Source organism: Thunnus thynnus, chromosome 20 (genome assembly GCF_963924715.1).
Source record: "Thunnus thynnus chromosome 20, fThuThy2.1, whole genome shotgun sequence".
Classification (NCBI taxonomy): domain Eukaryota; kingdom Metazoa; phylum Chordata; class Actinopteri; order Scombriformes; family Scombridae; genus Thunnus; species Thunnus thynnus.
The window spans coordinates 16116175-16136354 of record NC_089536.1 but is presented as its reverse complement, the minus strand read 5'-3'; the positions used below and the strand labels follow the sequence as shown (position 1 = coordinate 16136354).

The 20180-nt window shown below is 39.7% G+C and overlaps 2 protein-coding genes and 1 long non-coding RNA gene across 11 annotated transcripts in view; 1 reads left to right on the top strand and 2 right to left on the bottom strand.

Annotated features, from left to right (window-relative positions):
* Nucleotides 1-311: 311 nt before the first annotated feature.
* brsk1a (BR serine/threonine kinase 1a) lies at nucleotides 312-16114 on the bottom strand. Of its 8 annotated transcripts, none has more exons than XM_067575436.1 (19): nucleotides 14412-16114; nucleotides 14154-14248; nucleotides 13807-13892; nucleotides 13186-13326; nucleotides 12688-12804; nucleotides 12365-12398; nucleotides 11798-11866; nucleotides 11491-11637; nucleotides 11033-11064; nucleotides 10720-10884; nucleotides 9616-9713; nucleotides 8604-8754; nucleotides 8389-8449; nucleotides 6574-7204; nucleotides 5758-5806; nucleotides 5515-5638; nucleotides 4954-5164; nucleotides 4365-4490; nucleotides 312-3108 (listed from the first exon to the last, which is right to left on the bottom strand). In XM_067575436.1, exons 1-19 carry the CDS (start codon nucleotides 14494-14496, stop codon nucleotides 2909-2911), a joined length of 2622 nt encoding a protein of 873 aa, XP_067431537.1. In that variant the 5' UTR covers nucleotides 14497-16114; the 3' UTR covers nucleotides 312-2908. The 8 variants fall into 8 exon arrangements, with proteins under 8 accessions (XP_067431537.1, XP_067431540.1, XP_067431536.1 ...); XM_067575439.1 differs by having other exon boundaries at nucleotides 4401-4490; nucleotides 14412-16109; XM_067575435.1 differs by having other exon boundaries at nucleotides 8604-8757; nucleotides 14412-16107.
* prr12a (proline rich 12a) overlaps nucleotides 15347-20180 on the top strand; it is a 24546-nt gene continuing 19712 nt past the window's right edge. Inside the window, exon 1 of the mRNA XM_067575432.1 lies at nucleotides 15347-15368. The gene's annotated coding sequence lies outside the window, so the exon portion shown is untranslated. The remainder of the gene's footprint in view (nucleotides 15369-20180) is intronic.
* The window catches only part of LOC137171498 (uncharacterized), a 7132-nt gene continuing 5616 nt past the window's right edge, over nucleotides 18665-20180 (bottom strand). For both annotated transcript variants that reach the window (XR_010924773.1, XR_010924774.1), the window contains exons 3-4: nucleotides 19823-19935; nucleotides 18665-18911 (exon numbers count right to left, since the gene is read on the bottom strand). This is a non-coding gene — a long non-coding RNA (uncharacterized lncRNA). The remainder of the gene's footprint in view (nucleotides 18912-19822; nucleotides 19936-20180) is intronic.

The window sequence follows — 20180 nt, the reverse complement described above, 5'->3', positions numbered from 1 at the left end:
GCAGTTGAAAGCTCCTGAAAAACTCCATCAACCAAGGAAAACTGTAAAAACCAACTGAAAGCTGGTGAAAAAGCTATTAAGTGAAGCTTGAGTAAACTTTAGGTTTTGCCAGATTACTATAGTCAATAACAGACTTTCATGTTTCATTTTCTGTGCTATTTTGACACTTTTATCTTGCATGAGAAGTAATGACCATTTGGGTTAATATAATGAATTTGCTGTAACAGCAATTATTACAAATAATGTAAAAGAAACAGCTGCATAAAATGAACAGACACCATTTTAACTCAGAAACTAAATAGACACACACATGAATTTAGGGTTTATTATTGTAACCATAACAATAAGGTGGATCTCTCTTTATTTTGACCATCAATTCAATCATAATTGTTCTTTTTATCACAGGCAATAGTTATAATAGTGCACTTTTTATATTTAAATTATGATACAGACATTTCTTTTTTTAAACACCTTATTCTACTGACCCTTATGGATGGAGAATAGTTTACAATCTTAGCCAGAGTTGGGTCAATGAAAGATGAAAGTGAAGGTGATGTGGTGATGAGAAAGATGAAACTGATGACGGTGAGCAATCATAAAGTGTGTACGGACAGTGAGGCAAACAACTTTGAAACAGTTTCTCTTGTGCTGATGATGGCTACACGACAGGTGAAGGCAGACAGACAGGTCAAAGGGACAAGGCATAAAAGCAAAGAGATGAAGAAGCTAATTAGCAAGCATTCAATGTGTGTGAGAGAGATGATGTGCCTGTTAGGGACTGGCTGTGTTAATCCATTTAATATTCCTGGGTCAGCCACACATCTCGACAGAACACCCGACGAAGGCTCCGCGCGTGAACCAGCTCAAAATGTATCTGCTACAAAGTCTTCAGCTCACTCTCACTCAGCCATCCATCCACCCATCTCCCACACACATTTCCCGGTAGCAGAGATAAGCGTGATAAAAGAGATGTGAGATATAAACAAAGATCATTGGAGAAGTAAGATGAGAGCAACTTGTCAGTACTGCTATCAAAGTCGTTCTTTTGAGTGGAAAGAAGCGCTCAAAGAAATAGTAATGAGAAATGATATACAACGGGTTTCTTGAATTAGCTCTTGATATATATTTTTGTTGGCATAAAATCTAGCTTGTAAACTAGAAATCGTACATGACACGAACAACCACATGACCAAATAACTTAATAAATAAATACATAAATAAATATAAATAAATAAATAAATAGATGGATAGATAAGTGAACAAATATATAAACCAAAAAAAAAAAAAAAAAAAAGTTATCAAACAAACTGAACTGTAGCACTGTGTATCTCTCTGAAAACATTCTGCTCTTTTGTTGCATATTGTGCTGTATGGAAGACTGGTGATGAACATCGGCTAGTCTGATAGAGTACTGGAGTAATACTACATGACTGTCTCGAGTTGCTACTTCTGCTTGCAGAATGCGGCGACTCTTCAGTGATGAGCGTGGGTGCAGTGATGGACTACTTGGCTTGTTGGTGAACACTGACGTGAGGCGCATATGGGGGGGAGAGGGGTTAGGTGACTCTTAGCTTGCTTCCCATTTTGAAGTCCTGTTCAACAAGGAATTGACATCGCAAGAGTTGTGAGTCCGGCATCATGAAAATGTCCACTGATGAATTTCCTTGGTGGGTTTTTTTTTTTTTCTTTTTCTTTTTTTTTTTTCTTTTTTTCAGAGTCAGTGCGTGAATACTATGGCAATAGAAGACAAGCTTGACAAGAAAGGTGGCTTCTGTCTGATCCACAGGCCAGGAATGCTCTTCTCATTCAATGTGGGCACAAACAGCTGTGATGAGGTTCATGGAACTATTCACGCATAGTGTTTTTTTTTTTTTTTCTCCATATAGTAATGTTCATATTTCTGTTCAAATCAAAAATACTTTTCTTCAGAGCAACAGGGGTCCAATGCAAAAATCGTAGATGCATTAGTTCATATTGTCTCTGAGTCAAAAGAAAATACAAAAGAATCAAAACATTTAACTTGAAACGAATGCCCGCCAAGAAGCAACTGGTCGGCTTCTCCTTACCAACACTTGACGTGTTCTCTGTCTTCACTGCTATCACTGTGCTACTGACATCCTCAAAAGAAATATGTAAACCTAAATAAAAACTAAATAAAAAAATATTTTTTTTTCACATTCACTTACTTAGCTTACTTTGTTGGTTTTCTTTACCTCAGGAGAAGACACTGCTGGAATTCTCATTTCCAGGATGTAGTTTCTCCTGAGAAAATCAGGACCTTTTGTTCAGCTCATCACCACTCACTGAAGTGGTAGCAGGGTGCTAACTCTTAGGGTTCATCTGCTGAGATACATCTATATTTCTTTCAGTATGGATTGGTAATTGCATGTTGCTTGATAGTGATATGAGCGCACTGGTTAATTTTAAGAGTAATCTTGAGAACCATCACAAGAGTGTTATTTCTTTTTGGTGTCAGATACTGTATTACAATGATATGGTAGACTAGCCTATCTGATCATGTCAGCATCCTTTAGCAGGCTGATTTGCTAACTGGCATGCACATTAGCACTTCAAAATTCCTAGTTTGATTTGTGAAGCTGTATCTATGATGGATACCAAACGGCTCATTAACATATAATTTTTTTTCATTGAAGGGTGATTCCTTAAACACTTCGTTCTCATTTAAGGGAATCCTGGTGATCCAGAAAGGATCAAGACAATGTTGAGAAAAAAAAAAGCATGACGGGGAAAAGGCTCAATTCTTGCTATGGTCAAGCACCTTCAATAACTTAGTCAAGGAAGAATAGGAATAGCTCATGGCTTGCAGGGATACTTGGAGATGAAGTTATACTACTGTCTTCTTTCCGGTGTAGTTCAGGCATCCTGCTGCGTGCTCTCACTTTCTATCCTATGGTTGAGATTGGGTTCCATTGGAGGACAGCAGTCGGGTTCTCTCTTTTGCCGAGCCTCTGCGCTGCAGAACTCCCCCGCTGCCTCCTATGCCTCCGCCATCTGCTCGGTCGCCCCACTCACACCTGTCGCCCCCACCCTCGGAGCGCCTCGAGTTTTGGCGGGTGGGGGTCCCGTGGGGCCGGCCGTTCTTCTCATCTGGGAAGGGATCAGGAGAAGAGGACAAGAAAGTCACTCTTACGTACATATGCTAGAGTGTCTCTGGTCAGGGCCAGAAATAAACAGGCACTTGAGAAAAAAAATTACCTTTAAAACTTATACGATGCATGTTCACAGATGTTCAGTTAATAATAAGAATGATAAATTTTATTTATATACGGCCTTTCATACACAAAAAACTGCTCAAAGTGCTTCAAAAAGAAAGAGGTGACAGCTGACAGTCAGAGGTGGCAACTACTGTCTCTACTGTAGATGATGGGACCTATGATCTTTTAATGAGTATTCTCAACATGTCCGTAGCCTCTATAAAAGGATATTTAAGCAGACAACAATGGCAATTAATGCTGATTCCACAAATTAAGAATTGAACAAAAAAGTAAATAACAATAGCATATAATCAGAAAGCTCAACAGCCAAGGGTTAATAGATAGAGCTGACAGACAATGCTGAAAGCAGCAGCATCTTCTGCTATAAATCCTGAAAGTTTTCCAGCACAAGGAAAGAAGTATATGTCATGTTCTTTATTACATAGAATAAAATATATTTCAGTGTTACAAACTTCAAAGAGTGATTAATACACAAAAGAAGATGGGTTAGTGGTGAAGACAAATGTCCCCAATAATCAGTTATGCTAGTAACTGTGCAACATGTTAGTATCTGTGCAAAGATAACATTTACATCAATAAGAGTCAGTTCCCAAGGGAATTTGAAAGGGGATGATCAGTAATGTCACATTTTGATTTTCTGTGTGCAATGATTAAAGGCCGCTAGGCCATGTGTATTGTGAGAAATGTGAGAACTGCCAGGTACAATTGATACATGTTAGAGAGGTTTGAGACACCTTTTTTTTTTTTTTTTAGATGAATCATGTCTGGATTATTACCGTTGTCAAGGTCAAGTGAAGTGGAGTTTAGGAAATAAGCTCCGCATTAGGAGGGGTTATGAGAGGTATATAATTTAATGTTTTATGATTTTGCATTAGGCTCTTCATCCCGGGATCAAGGCCTCGGTTTGCTTTGTATTTGCTCTTTATGCAGAGTAAACCTATTCACATTGAACTCTACTAGCTTCCAGTGTATTTCTTTGAGTCTTTCTCTTATAAGTTTTGAGTTTAATGCTAAATTGTGGGTGACCTGAAGATTTATTGGCCCATTTGAAAATTTTCCCAATAATAAGGCTGCCCCTGGAAGAACCTAAATGGATAAAATCAAAGGGGAAAAAGGTTAATTTCTTACTCTGGTTTGTGTTTGTTCGTGTGTAAGCAGTCTCACCAGATAGGGCTTGCACCATGGGTTGATCATGGGAGCTGAGAAGCTGGGCTTGAATCGTTTCCACCACTCGTCTGAACCTGCGACTTGGACCTAGAGATGGATAAATGCACATGGACACACAAACATAACCAGAGCTGGATATCATGCAAAAAATATTTGACACCCGTGCTAATATGATTGATTGATATGGTTTCATTAACAAAACCAAAACTTGACTATTTTAAGGCCTTATTTTACTGAGATTAAAGATAGTTTTTGACAGAAACCTTTCAAGACTTCTCAAATACATTAATGCTTGAAAGAATTGGTAAAAGTAACAACATTTTGATTTAATCCAGGAAATATCTGATCCAAAAAATAAGTAAACAAGACTAGGAATCTGAGTCAAATCCAAGCTTTTAGTGGCAACTTTCATGCCTCAAATAGGCCTAATTTTAATTTTTAGGTATTTCTTTAAATTTCAGTAAATACAACTAAAACTCAATCCAAAATGTTAATATTTATGAGGATGTACAGTAAAAAAAACCCAAAAGTAGTTCCATTCCCAACTTGCCTGATATGAGGGTGAATGTCACGCTGTAGATTCCCGTCTCCCTCCTTCCCTCCCTCTCGGTCCTCTCCCTGTCCCGCTCCCTCTCGCCCTCGGAGAAGGCAATGTCCACCTGGAACTTGACGGGCTTCTGGAAGACGGAAGGGCCGCCGGAGGACTTGTACTCGGCCCGGAAGCTGGTCTGGGAGAGGACGCTGTGACTGAGTGACGGGATCTGTGTGGTGGGGAGACAGAGAAGAAGCAGAGAGACCGACAGACTTACGAGGCGGGAGAGGTATGGGGACCAACGTGAGTATAGGGAGACAAAGGGTGAGGGTGAGGAGAAGAGAGAAAGAGTGAGCCATTGGTGAAAGCAAAGTGAGCCATCAACATGCCAAGAGTGAGCAAGACTGAAATAAAGAGAAAACTGAAATAGTGACAGAAATGAAGTGCGTACAGTATGAGAGTGAACGTGAATTCCCTACAGCTTTGCCAGTGAGGGCCATGCTTTCTGCAAACGAGCTGGTGAGCTTCGATACTTTGAGCTTTGAGAGGCGTGAAAGACAGACGGCATCAGATACTCACAGACAGGAAGGCGTGGACAATGTCAGCTTTGACAGAACTCAGAGGTTTGTCTCTGATCACCACAAAGATCTGCTCCTCTTTCTCCAGGCCGATGAAGTTCCCAAACCACGACTTCTTAGCCAGCCTGGTAGACAGACAGAAAATGCAATAAGCAAACTAATTGAAAAAGCACACAAGATGACAACCACTTGTCAGCGGTAATTTATCTTAAGAGGTTTTGTCTGTGCATGAATGATGACTTACTCAGGGCTGGATTCTGGTGTTAGACTAGACATGTCTTCTGATGTGGGAACTAAAAGAGACAAATCACTATTATTTAATTCGGTGTACAATATTAGATCATTAATTGGAAGCCAGAGGACACATATAATTGAGATATAATACATTTTTCAACATTAGAGAGGTATGGAACGCTGTGCATTTAAATTTGTGATTTTCTGTTATGTATATACTGTTATGATGTTGGATATCTATGCTAAACATGGTCAAAGTTTCAAAATTTGAGGTTAAGATATGTAGAAATTCTCCATGCAAGTCAAAACCCCAGGCTTCAAGCTGCCCTGAATGCTTCATTTGAGACATTTTTTTTCCTATCACAGTTGCCCATAAACAGCTGTCTGTTCTGTAGTCTTTGATGCTACGGATTTTCCATGTGTTGTTAGTGTTGTCTACTCGCATATTTTGATACTGAGATCCTACTACTATGGTTTATTTCATGGTTTGCTCCGGAGCCAGGGGAAATGGAGGGGCAGCTTCCAAGAGCTGGCAAACCAGAACAAAGTGGGCTCATCGAGAGGGGGGCCTTAAAGAGACAGGAGCTAAAACGGCCTGTTTCAGACAGAGGCTGAACTGAGGTGCTACGTAAAGGGTCAGTATGAGTTAAATAAGGAGTTTTTTGAACTGTAAATTATGCAAAGATTTTCCAGTAGAGCCCCAGAATAAAAATATAGACCTGTAAATGTGCATGATATGTCCCCTTTAAACAGAAAATGAGTGATTGCCAGTGTAAACTCTCAAAACTCCCATACAATAACAAGTGAAACGTACAGCACTGCTCACCTTGCAGTTTACGGCGATGGAATCGGGGTGAGCCCAGCAGATTATTCTTGAAAGAATTGAGGCGAGTCCTCCAGTGGGCAGAGCTGCTGGCCGCCATGCCGCTTCCCCCACCTGGGCTGGAGGGCGGTGTCAGCGACAATGAGCCCACCCCTCCCCCTCCCTCCGCCCGCGAGGAGGACGAGGACGAGGAAGAAGAGGGCGGGGTGGAGGAAGGGTGGTGAGGGTGGTGGACAGGGGTGCCCAAGGGTGTGGGCAACGGAGAGCCCTGGGGAGTGACCTGCGGCACAGAGTGGGCAGAGTTTGGGTAGAAGCTCTTAGTCACTGACTTAAGGACAGAGGACGAAGGGAAGAAGAAACGGGGTATAGGTGAAAGGAGCGGAGAAGGGGAGGGTGAGCGGGAGGATGGGTTGTGCAGAGGCAGGGATTTGATGGGCTGCAGATGGGGTCGGTCGGCAGGTCCCTTGGTGGGCAGGGTCTGGGTCTTTGGATGGGGGGGAGCTTTGGGCTTGTCATGAGCCCGTGCTGAGCGAGGAGTAGTGGTGCTTCCCTGTTTGGGCTCCTTTGTGAGGGGCGTAGCGGTGGCAGAGGTGACGTCTGATTGGCTGAAAGTGAAGACGGGGCTTTGATAGGACTGGGGAGTGGGTTTGTGGGGTGAGGGGGGGGTAGGAGAGATGGAAAACAAGAAAGAGAGGGGATGGAACATGGAGAAAGAAGGATGGAAATGAATAACATGCTTCATGACAAAAGAGTGCATTTTGTGAGTAGTGAAAGTGTCAAATGCAATTCTACCGCTGACTATAAAAGCTTTAATTTTGGATCACTTTTTTTTACTAGTGCCATTCATATCTTATGGTGACAGCTGTGGTAATGACAGGGTTAAGTATGCAGTGACAGAGGACAGTGGCAGTGAAGGCATTACTGTAATTTCTGGCAGTAAATGTTTCCTTACTTTACTAATTACTGGTGGTTTTCATACAAGTTTGAACATGATCAAACCAGGAGAGCAAACTATCCTGTAAACCGAAAATAAACCATGCGATTTCAAGGTTCTATATTCACTTTCGAAACTATTGTGAAAACAACTAGTTCATGCATGATGTAGAAGAGAAGTGACGTGAAGACAATAGAGAAACTATGAAAATGCCACACAAACCTGGTAGGTGAGATTTATTCTGAGGAACTGGTGTTGTGATCATGTGTAAAAATGACTAGAAGAGCTTGGTAAATGGATGTTTCATGGGGTTGTGAAGTGCAGTTAGAATTTTTAAGCAGTTTAATGTAGGGGTGGGTGGTATAATATATTCAGTAAAGCATACATCATTACAATTTTAAATTAAACATGTTCATACCACTGAATCTTATGCATTTTATAGTTTAAAAAAACAACAATTTTCCAATATGTTCTGTTATATTTGTATATGTTGTATTGGGAATATTATCACACAACATATGGAGAGATGGTTTATACCTTAAAATCCCAAGCCACAACTGGTGTACAATGCTGTTTTCACCCAGCAGTCAAAATCTACATGGTCCAAATTTGATCCCAGCCAATGTAAACACTGCTGCATGGGCCGCAATGGGAATGCAAACCATGTGAACTCTGACTGTTGGGAAACTTTGCAGCACATGAATTGGTGATTGAGGCTTTAATTGTAGAAGTAGGTTACAAGAGGGAGATAAGTAATACAAATTCATAATGTTAGAAATTCAACATTTCATAATGCACGCTTGTATCATGTTCATAGATAGTGCACATTCTAGCAACAGTTTCTGTGTGTACAGATTGTTGAAAGCTGGCCGACAGGCCCTTACCCTGGGACTGCTGAGAGGGCTGGAGGAAAGACCAGTGGACGCTCCACTGACTGAGCGAGACCTGACAAGAACACCAGAGATTTAAAGATCATCGAAACAGACATTATATTGAGTATAACCAGCAAGAAACCATGAGACTGAAAGCGCTCTGTATATTTCATATGCAACTTTTAGAGTGTGTGTGTACTGTTATGTGTACGTATAATGTACTGTACCTCTGGCTGTGTGCAGCTGTGTCCAGGGCCCTGCGAGGTGGGGTGGGAGACCCCTGTTCAGTAACACTCAGCACCTCCAGGCTCTTCCTCTCAGGGCGGCAGCGTCCATGGCGCGTCAGCATCGGAGAGTCCACGCGCTTTCGAGGAGGGTCTGCTGATGAACATAACGGAAATGTTAACACAGGATTTACATCAATTTCAGCAGTTTGGCTATACAGTATGTAGATGTTAAAGCTGCATTTTGAGCAACATGATACCTTGTGGAAATGCCATAACCAAATAAGACCACTCTCAAAAAGATTGTTTTTTTGTTTTTTTTTTAAATCCCATGACAGTAGTTTTGTTAGTTTAAGTGTTTCCCCTGTAATAAACCCTATTGCTTCCTGTTTGATGGAGACGTTGCTCCCTGTTGTCACTTTGTCACTATGCATTTATTTTCTCCTTTGCAGCTCTGAAAAGTATGATCATGTTGAAAATGATTTTTCCACAGGCCTTTTGCTCACTGCACCATCTGTCACTGTGATAAACTTAGCTCCATTTGCACTGGCAGAGTAGCTGCCCTCTCCCAATTTTGTCCCATAGAGAAATCCAGCAGATGCCCTGTGAAGTCTAGTTAGTAAAAGAAAATGTAGTGATGACTAAAATCTTACACATAATTCCATAAAAATGCCATCATTAATATTATTTTTAGACAAAATTAAAGAGGCTTCTTGCCAAAAAAAAAATCCAAACATCTGTCATCTTAAAAAAATGATGGAAATCACAGTAACTGTATGTCAGCTGATGACTGTCAGTTAAAAATATTTCATCCATATCCCTTGAAATATCTTTTTAAAAAAATAAACAAAAATAAATCTCACATTCATGGTCAGATATTGCTGTGTAGTAGTAGCAGAAGTAGCTGTGTAAGGCAACAGACTCACAGGCTGCAGTACAATTCCTACTCAGAAACTGAAGCTGAGAAATCAGCTCTGTCCCTTGAGTGGATCCCTCCTGCCCCCTAATGACTGACCTACGTCATTGCGCGGAGGCAAGTCCTCATCCTCATAGCTGGGGTAGCGCTCTTTCCTGTCCAGCAGTAGGTAATAGATCATCTTCTCCTGGTTTTCTCTGAGGAAAACAAAATGAAAAGAATCAAGTTTAAATTCAGAAAGAAGCAGAAGTGGATGTAGAAAGGGGCAACATTTTACTCGAGTAGATAATGCTGCTAAAAAGCCTGCGTAGAGGATAAGCAGGTTGTGGCAAGTGACCTCACCATACAGCCGCGAGAGTGGCTTTTAACAGTGCAGCCCGTCCATTTATGGATACACACACATGGATTTCATATGTCGGATGATCTTTACAGAACAGCTCACCCTATTTAACTGATGGCATGTTTGTCCAATACTCTCCACTGAAGCATATATTTAATGAAACACAGCAGAACTGTCACCTTTGCACCTGAACTCCCTCTTACTCCTCATCATACTAGTCATACTCCTGTATATTCAGAGATCCTCCAAAGGCAGCATTCCTAAACTGAATACGTCATAAGAAGTCGTTCAAAACTCAGCCTTTTATAAGCACAAAACAGTGTAAATTTGAAACCCTCTTTCTGGTGAAAAACCTGACTTTTTTTCTTTACTTTTAAAGTTGACAAGGAGTCCCTGGCTGCACCGTCACTTTGATCCTTAGGCAAGGTGTGAAAGCCCGTCGCCACAGGCCTTGTCCTTTGTCAAATCTAGTCCTTGACTTTGGTCACAGCTTCAGTCTATTCACAATCTGGTGTCTTTTAACACAACTTGACACAACCTGAGAACAGGAAACCATATCCCTTCTTCGCTTTCCACCAGCACTCAAAATGTCTGTCCACAATACACGGAGGCCAATAAGATCAGATGCTGAAACATATTCAGAACAATCCTGAGTAACCAGAATAATAACTCCTGTCCTGTCAACACACAAATTAAAGTAGTGGTCTACAAAAAAATGAACATTTCAAGTAAGGGAGTAGTGTATTTATTACATGGCTATTCCATTGTATTATGTTGTACAAACATTTCTATTTTTCTGATCAATCAGTGTACAATCAGGTGCTCAGAAACACTTCATTTAGACTTGAAAAAAAATTGCTTACTCTTCACATTGCAAATCACGTGTGAGCTTGACTCGGTCTCTGAAACAGCCCAGCGAGTGCATGCTGTCCAACACATCTGGGTCCAGCTCAGTCAGGGACAAGATTCGCCTCACACACACTCTCCTGGGAGGAGGCTGCTCGGGACACGGCTCATTACGACCACCCCTGGGAGCCACACGCACACGCACACACACACAGAAACACACACTTGAGTGACATGAATATGAATATGTGTGATTAAATATGACGTAACATCACTTGAAATCAGTATTCCATTCAACAGTCGAGTACGTAAGAATGAAGATATACTCACAGATACCAGGCGTGTTTCTGGATGGTCTCTAGCTGTAAGGGGTGACAGGGCAGATGGGGCCATTAGTTTCTACTGTCTGTTAACAGCCAGATGGTCAGAGAGCTGCACTGTGTAAACAGTTCACACCAGATCCCTTGTTCACCTCATCAGTTATGAAATTGTATATTAAAATCAACATTTTTTAGTTTGCTATGTTGATTGATTTTGACAATATAACAGAAAATTATGCATCACTAAGTGTGCTGGAAATATGTTGTCAAACCAGTTTAGCCAATTGTAAATTTCGGTACTTGTGGTGAACATTGTCTCAAATATGTAGAATATTTGGGATTTTACTTGGACACAAGAAACAAATTGTAAAACTGTAGGTGTCATCATGAGTACAGTCTACATCTGAGACTTCCAGGTGTTTAGGGGCCATCCATTCAAACCCCCTGTGTACGAGCACAGTCCCGTACCGTGAGCCTCTTTTCAGGGTTGACCTCAATCATGCCCTTGAGCAGGGACTGGCAGTCCGGCGGGATGAAGTGTGGCATGTGGAACACCCCGCTCTTCACTTTCTCCAGGAGCTGGCGTAAATTGTCATGGTCAAACGGCAGGGCACCCTGGGGAAGAATGAGAAAGGAAGAGGGGAAAAAGGAGAGACAAAGGGAAAAACAGATGTAGTAAAATAAGATAGACAAAAGGGGAGAATACATAAGAACCGTAAACTAAGGGTGTATTCACAATGGGATCAATCTCAACTCTGAGAACTTAAGGTCTTACCACCAGCAGAGCAAAAAGAATGACCCCACAGCTCCACACATCTGCTCTCCGTCCATCATATTTCTCTCCCTGCCAAAGACAGAATCCCCATGAATCCATTCACCACTGACTATTTAAAAATGCAAATGAGCCACATTACTTGATTTAATTCACTGAGATTATTTCAGATGATTTAAGGCTTATCCAAGACAATACAATTTAATTCGGAAGAGATCTCCGGCAAAAGAAACATTTTATTCCATTTTAATTGCACTTAGTCCATCTCAGTCAAAAACACAGTGAAACCATCTTTTTATTGATACCGTAGAACCGGATTATCTCCTCAGACTGTGAGTGCTCTCCAGAATCTGCTACTAAAACAGCACAAGTCACACACTCCATTCTCCATTAAGGCTTTTTAGGGTATTTTTTTAATGATTTAGAGGCAATAGGTGATATATTTTTGTTTGGCTCATATAACCTTGAAATATGTATGCCCCTCTGAACGAATAGTTGACTAAAACCCTTTGCTTATTTTCATTACAGCAACATTTGAGGAAGATTGTTGTACAGGAGCTGAACTCTTACCCGAATGACTTCAGGGCAAGCGTAATGTGGTGATCTGAAATGAAAGAGAATTATGTTACAGGCAACATTACTATGCTTATTAGTCTGGAAGAATGGGCAGTAATGCTAGTACTACTGTAAAGACTCTGTGTGTGTGTATGTATGTATGTATGTAGGCACATTACATAATATTATGTAAGATGCATAGACTTGCATTGCAAGTTGCTCAGAATCAAAATATTACTATTTTTTATGCACTTTATTTCTGAACACACACACACACACACACACACACACACACACACACACACACACACACACACACACACACAGTTGGTACTCACCCACAGCTGGTCTCTAACAGACTGTCTCCCACCTGTAGGGAGGCCATGCCAAAGTCAGCAATACGGATGTTGTTTTTCTCATCCAGGAGCAGGTTCTCAGGCTTCAGGTCTCTGTGACTGCATGCGTACAACAGAAACTTTATTAGTGCTCATATTGTGAGTGCATGAGTTTAAACAAATGGCCTTTTATTAATAGTAAATATCACTCCTGTGCAGTTTATTTATTTATTATTTATCCAAGATACATTTTAATGCTACTGCTTAAGCTAGCACAAACCTGTGACTTATTTACTATGACACATCATATTGGCATTGATTCTTTATTGTTTAAAGAGAAAACTATGAATAAACAACACTAGAGCCAAAGGGGTTTTATTTTCAGACCAAAGGCCTCAAAACAAATTAAGTTAAGTTAGCAGAGGAGCCCAAATCATCACCCTACACATGACCCGAACCCCAATCAATTAAAGTGCCACTGCTTTATGCAAAAAAACTAACCAGATGGAGTGACTGTGGCAGAAATCCAAAGCAGAGATGATCTGCCTGAAGAACTTCCTGGCCTCTTTCGGAGTTAGCCGGCCCTTCTTTACCAGGTAGTCAAACAGCTCTCCTCCTGACACATGCTCCAACACCAGGTATCTGCCGACATACAGGCACAACAGTGTGATTTTAAATCTTAAGTCTTAAGAGAGATTACAGGAGGACAAAAAGAATAAAGTTAGAAGGAAACAATTTATGAAAAATCTTAACTCTGACACTTTTAAACTGATAGATCATCAAATTGTGATGTTCAGTTGATTCTAGGACCATGATATTGAGATGAAATCTTGTAATTCATCTTTTTCATGTATTCACTTTCAGCCAGCCAGCCAACCTGCCTGTCTACTCCAATAGCTGCTTTATAAAACATTGTTTTTCCTTACGATAGATCAAAAACAGAATAATTGTAGGAGTGGAGGGAAAAAGTGAGAATGAGAGCGACGACAGCGGATTATTATAGTTCTTAGAATAATATTTGTCAATCCTACACCAAAGTTTAGTACTGAACAAGAAAAAAAAACCCATGCAGACTGTATTGAACCCTGTTAGGCAACTCCTTTGAACGCAGAGTGAACTCACAGATATTTGTTATTCTCGTAAACATCATGCAGCTTCAACACATGCGGATGCTCAATCAGTTTCAGAATGGCAATCTCCCTCTCAACCTGGTCAGAGAGAGAGATATAAAAAGGAGACAGACAGAGAGAAAGAGAGAGATGCTAAGATGTAATCAAATGGCAGAAACACACAAGGCAGTCGGTGTCACTTTGAAGCAACGGAGCTGTGGTTAATTGATTAACTAATACAGAAGTTAAACATAGACAACATGGAGCAGTGTTGTGTGCAGCGTAATACATATCGCTAGATACAAAATTAGCATCGTTATCGTCACTGTGAGCAACAACCTCATCCACGTCATACTGTACCTTCATCAAGACTGACTCAGACAGCTTCTCTCTGTTGACTATTTTGATCGCTACCTTCTGACCCGTAATACAATGGACCCCGAGCTTGACCAGTCCTGGAAGACAGACAGAGATGTAGAGACAAACATGAAATATAGAAAGAGGCATCATAAACTGTATTTAATTCTACTTAAAGTTGCAGTTTCAATCCACTCTCCATTCCAAGTTTTGCCATCATTTTATAGTAAAAAAAAAAAAAAAGGAGTTTGATATACTCACCTGTCTGTCCCTTTCCCAGTGTTTTTTCCAGTCGATATGGCCCAACATATTGAGCGGACTGACTTAAAGACAGTTCCTTACTCATACTGCTCTTACTGGATGCTAATGCACTACTACTACTACTACTGCACTGTGATTATTGCAATTACTGTGATATTATACAGCTTATACAGAAGTTGTTGTGTGGATACAAGACAGTGGTAAACTCAGAAGGACTACCTTTTTATTTCAGTGATAACACTGCTACTCTGTAGTTACTGGGTGAACATGTTTTTTTTTTTTTTTAAAGTCCAACTGGAGTTGACTTACAACATCTGGATGATAAATAACATTCCTCAATTAAACCTGGTTAATAAACAAAGCTAAATGCGTTTTTTTTTTGTTATGAAGCACGGTAAACATGTATAATATTTAACAAAACAGCTTGTTAGTGGTAGATAAAAGCAGAGAATGATGACAAGGAAATTACTAGGCTGTTTTATGCGTTAAATACCGACCACTACCCTAAAGGTAAACATAACAATGTAGGCAAACTAATGGGTTTCACCTCTGTACATTAGCTTATTTGTATAACTTACACCTTGTCTCATATATGACGTTATCTAACGGTTAGTAAGAAAATTAACGCATTGTAACGTTAACGTTATATAGCCTTAAAACGAGCAGGGCTTTTACACGTCCGCTGCGAAGATTTATATCATTTGCTAGTTGAGTCCACCAACAAAACGTCAAATACGTCAAGTGGACGCTAGCACCGGTAAATTAAATCAATTTAAATGTCTCAGTCAGGCCTGTTTTACAGGTGCAACAACATGCTATTTTAGCCTCGCCGCCGCTCTCCCACACAGCAGCGAGCGAGGCTAGCTTTAGCTTCAACGCCTTGACCAACGGCCGTCTCGCTTGCGCCGCCTGTCAAAAAAACCGACACCTCCTGAAGTTTTTGGGCATCGAGAAACGGTAGGATTTGTCACACGGCCGCCACACTCCCGCAATATTTCGAGGTGAAACGCGTATTCCTCGCAAAACAACCATCTTTAACGTAGCGTAGTCCTCCCCCTCCCTGTCTATCCCCCCCCGTCTCTCCCTCTCTACATCCCTGCAAGTAGCGGATCACAGCATCTTCTCCTCTCTCCTTTGGCGTGTCCTCCTCCCTCACCGGCGGATACACAGGTGAAAAAAAACACAGATATCCGCAGATAAACCCGCACTAATATCGACTGCCCTATTCCCCTCCTCACTCCCGATTATAGTTCACGCAGGGTAAAGGCCCCCTGTATTATACTCCCTTCGGTTTTCTTGCCGTAAATCGATATTTTCTCTCTCCTCTTCCTTCCTTCGTCTCACTCGCATCAGCATCCGGGTCCCACTCCCTCTCCATCCTCTCCCCTCTCCCCTCTCCTCCTCCTCCTCCTCCTGATCATCTTCCTCAAAATACGCTTATCTCTGCATTCACCTCAGCTCTGTGGGCCCGGTGTGCTCCTGCGGACTGTTATTATTATGAAAGACATTTATAAACATCTCCAGAGGCAGCGGATGGGACGCTGTTAGTTAGGGGCTGCTGGGGTGCTTTTGCATGGCTCTGGCCCTTCAGAATCACCGGTGTCCCATAGCTGCTATTTTGTGGTGGTATTTTTTCTATTAGATATAACATGAGGGGGGAAATTTGAGGTGTAGCACTTTAACACAGAAAATTTGATTGCATTAATGTAAAAACACCCCGTTATCAGTGGTGGAAGTAATGTAGTGTTTCCATGTTATGCCACTTTTTACTTCTCAACTACAGTGGGAAATATTCCACTTTGCACTACTAATTTATTCTCCTCCACTACATTTATTTGATGACTATAATTATTTTTCATTAAGATTTTACATACAAATCAAAATCACCTTATAAAATATGATGCATTATTATAGATGAAACCACTAAATTAGCTTCACCTCAACCAGCTGCAGCATTTAAAATACTGCTTAATAATACAGCAATAATAATGATACAATACTACAATAAATGTAGCTATAATACTCTGAAAGGGGCTATTTTTGTATGTTTTGATCATTTAAGAACAATTTGTTGATAATACTTTTTATAGTACTTTTACATTTTGTTGATAATACTTTTTTTAAATAGTTATTTTACTTATTTTTGAATTCAAGACTTTTACATTGTGGCATTGCTACTTTTACTCCAGCAAAGGATCTGACTACCTCTTCCTTTGCTGTTCATTTCAAGTAAAACACATTCATAATCATTTTTACTCAAGCAGAGTAACAGAAGTGTTAACATTAAAATGTCTGTATGTCAAAAATAAAAAAGTATTCATTAGATGGTGTTTTGTGATGTATGTAAAGTATGTAAGTAACTGGTAATAGCTGGCAGATAAATGTAGTGGAGTAAAAAGTGAATGATTTACCTGTGAAATGTAATGGAGTAGAAGTATAAAGTAGCATAAATTAGAAATACTCAAGTGAAGTACATAAGTACCTCAACATTATACTTTAGGGCAGTACTCAAGTAAATGTACTTAGTTACTTTCAACCACTGATGGTATGTAAACGTATCTTAAACTGCTTCATTAATATTATGTTCATTTTGTTTTATGATTGTTGATAACCTTCATAACATGTCATAGTAGGGAAAGCACGGTGTAAATTGTGAAAGGAATCATGGCTGAATTCTCTTTGGCTGCTTCAGTTCCTGATAGTTGTCCTGATATTGTGCCTGCTGACTCACTGTCTGTCATGGTTTACTGGAGCCATCATTAGTGTTATTAGTAACACCTGTGCTGTTCCCACAATGACAAGTCAAAAAGTCTGCTCAGACTCATTAGTTTACTTGAACACATTCTCATAGTGGTCCATATGAAAAGCACATATTGTGTGGTGACTTCTACATAAATTGGCTGCCCCATTTTGCATAATATCCTTATAAATTTGTATTTTTTTGTATTTTAACTACCAAAATCTTATGAGACATGTTTAGTTGGTTTTTGGGGGGTTATGTTTAGTGTACATTCACATAATAATGATTATAAAAATAGTACCAACTGTCACTCTGTTCTTCAACAAGATCTGATCAATCACCAAATTATGAAAAAAATACCATACAAAGCCTTTACAGCAGCACAGACCATGGGACGTTTAAACCTCACTGAAACCTTTACAATACTAAAAGAGAATATTTTTATTTCCTTAAAGAAAGGTGACCCATCACACCTCCACATCTGGAGAGGAGACTGAAAAGTGCTGGGTGCTGATTCAAATGAATCACACAGAGAAAACAGATTTATAAAAGAAAAAAAAAGAAGAAGAATAAGTAGGACATTTGAATGTATCATCTGTAAAGTGAAAAATCTCTAAAATCTCAATTTGAAATGTTGTGTGTGGGTGGATAATTCCCCAAAGCCCATCTTCATCTGCGCCTAGCTGGTTGATTTTCACGCAGCCAGAAGGATTTGTCTCCAACCATGGAGCAGAAATAGAACGGGAAAGATACTCATCATGCTATTTTCTGGTTTGTTCTGATGGGACAGAAATGATCTTCTGAGATCAGAATAATATGTCACATCTTGCTCAAGAAAATGGATAAAGGCGACCAACACGAGGGGAACACATCAAATAGCTCTACATTTAATATAGATACTTTTTTTTTAAAATCATGCTTTGTAGAAAAAAAACATTGTTTGATTTTTCTACCAGCAGGATTTGAAATAAAAGAATGGAGGCAACAAGGGAGTCCATGGAGCACGATTGAGGGGGAAAAAAGTAGGACAAAACTTCTCAGTCTAGTTGTAAGGTTTTTCAGGCAGAGTTAACTTTGCCTTATCCATAAATCTGAAAATATATACTGTAGTTTTCTATCACAAAGTCAGTGTAATTCTGTCTTTCTAACATTCAAGCAGATATTTTCGCAGCTTGATCCTGAAACTCTGACAGAGAAAAATGTCTCTTCCAGGTCCTTTCTCTACTCTAATCTCTGGACATTCCCACAATCCCCACGGCCAGAGCTCAGACTGGAAAAGTGACATTAGACTGCTCAGTGCAGGTACTAATGTGAGGATTAAGCAGAGATTAACAAGCTCTTCTTAATTCCATTAAGAGTAACTGCTCTGTGTAAAAGCCTATATGCTCGGCCAGTGGAGATGGTCCAACAGCCTGTACATCAAAATATGATAATTTAAGACTATAACAACAAATGCTGATATATTAACATCTTTCATTATTAAAACAAATGTAAAAACAATATACTGTGTATATAAAATGGTCAGGTTTCATATTTATTGTAAAATGTGTGTATTTTATGCATAAAAAGGTTGCAGTGCATTGATATTCAGTCCATAATAGAATTATAAAATTTACAAAAAAATATTTCACATTGACAGAATTGCACAGTATCAGCAGCATCCATCATCAGCCCCTCTCCAGTTGTTCAGATTCTTCGGTCCAGTGCAATTAAGCAAGGAAGGGAATGCTGGGAAGGTGGAGGATTTTGATCAAATGAAGCTGTGATGAAAAAAAAAAAGAGTCAAACATGGCAAAAGTTACAAGACCACATTAGAACAAATCAAAAACATGAAAATACATACAGAATACAGTAAAAAAAAAATAAAAAAAAGGCATTAATGGTACAATCACCTTATAACAGAAATTCACACCACTCAGAAATTATTGCTTCTATAGGATTATAAAGAACAGAATCCAAGTGTGATTTGACAGAATTATTGGAACTTTATAAGTGTTAGTGCCTGATAAGTTTGACACAAAAAGGTCAAACCCCCCAAATCATGTAAATGGAGCAGCTTTACTGTGCATAGTTTACCTCCTATAGAGCTCATTGACTGCATCCATAGTTATCTGTTAGTATTTTTATCTTATTCTCTTATTCAATTTGGATAAATTTGTCTGCATGTGGTTGGTTGAGTTTGTTTTTTTTTCTGTTTCTTTTTCATTTTGTCCTTGTAAAACACTTTGTCTGTAAAAATCTCAGATTTTGATATGCTTTATTATTATTTTTATATTATAGTGTAGTTTGTATGATGGTGTGACAGGTCAACCAAATGTTATTCTTCAGAGTAGGGATTCTGGGTGAAAAAGAAAAAAGAAAAGAACCTTTTGATATAGAAAAATCACACAGAAGCAACATCCCAGAGTCAACTGCAACACCTTGTGCTATGTGCAAAAAGGTGTTGCAAACCAAGAACAGTGCGTTTGACGTCTTTGTCAAAAGCTTGATAAACACCTGTTCTTCTGTGGTTGATTAGCATCTTTGTTATCTTATGTGTAGCTTTGAAAGATTGTTGTTCTGATAATCTGTGTACAGAGGCTCTACAGTGGTTTTTAACTCTTTATTAAGGGGGGGGGGGGGATGAAAAACTTGAATGATAATAGTTTGTGTTGATCCATTTTGAACTTACGTGTTATTGAGACATATTTCCTTGTGTATCACGATCCCTCAGACAGGGTCTTTATGCAAGCCTGGAAGGCATCTATCAGATCTTTACAGTTCTCTGCTCCTTTCTCTCTGACACTGAAACACAAAACCACATTTTACAATCTACACACATCACATCTCTACACATGAAGCTGGGTAACTCTCCACAGCATGTAACAAGATTTCACACCTGAGACATTGTATCTCCTGAAACTTCACAGAGGAATATCTCTCAACTGTGTCTACACATGTGCATCAGGGATTATTACAGTATATCCTGATAATCATGCATTCCAACTCGAGCATCCACAGCTGCACTTATCTGCATCTAGTTGTGTACA

What these genes read in the sequence shown, in the direction of transcription:
- brsk1a (XM_067575435.1), bottom strand. Translation starts at nt 14,496, where the DNA reads ATGAGTAAGGAACTGTCTTTAAGTCAGTCCGCTCAATATGTTGGGCCA. An exon ending in TACGAGAATAACAAATATCT is followed by an intron (nt 13,327 to 13,806) that starts GTGAGTTCACTC and finishes GTATGTCGGCAG; the next exon opens with ATACCTGGTGTTGGAGCATG. An exon ending in ACAGCTGCACACAGCCAGAG is followed by an intron (nt 8,450 to 8,603) that starts GTACAGTACATT and finishes TGTTCTTGTCAG; the next exon opens with GTCTCGCTCAGTCAGTGGAG.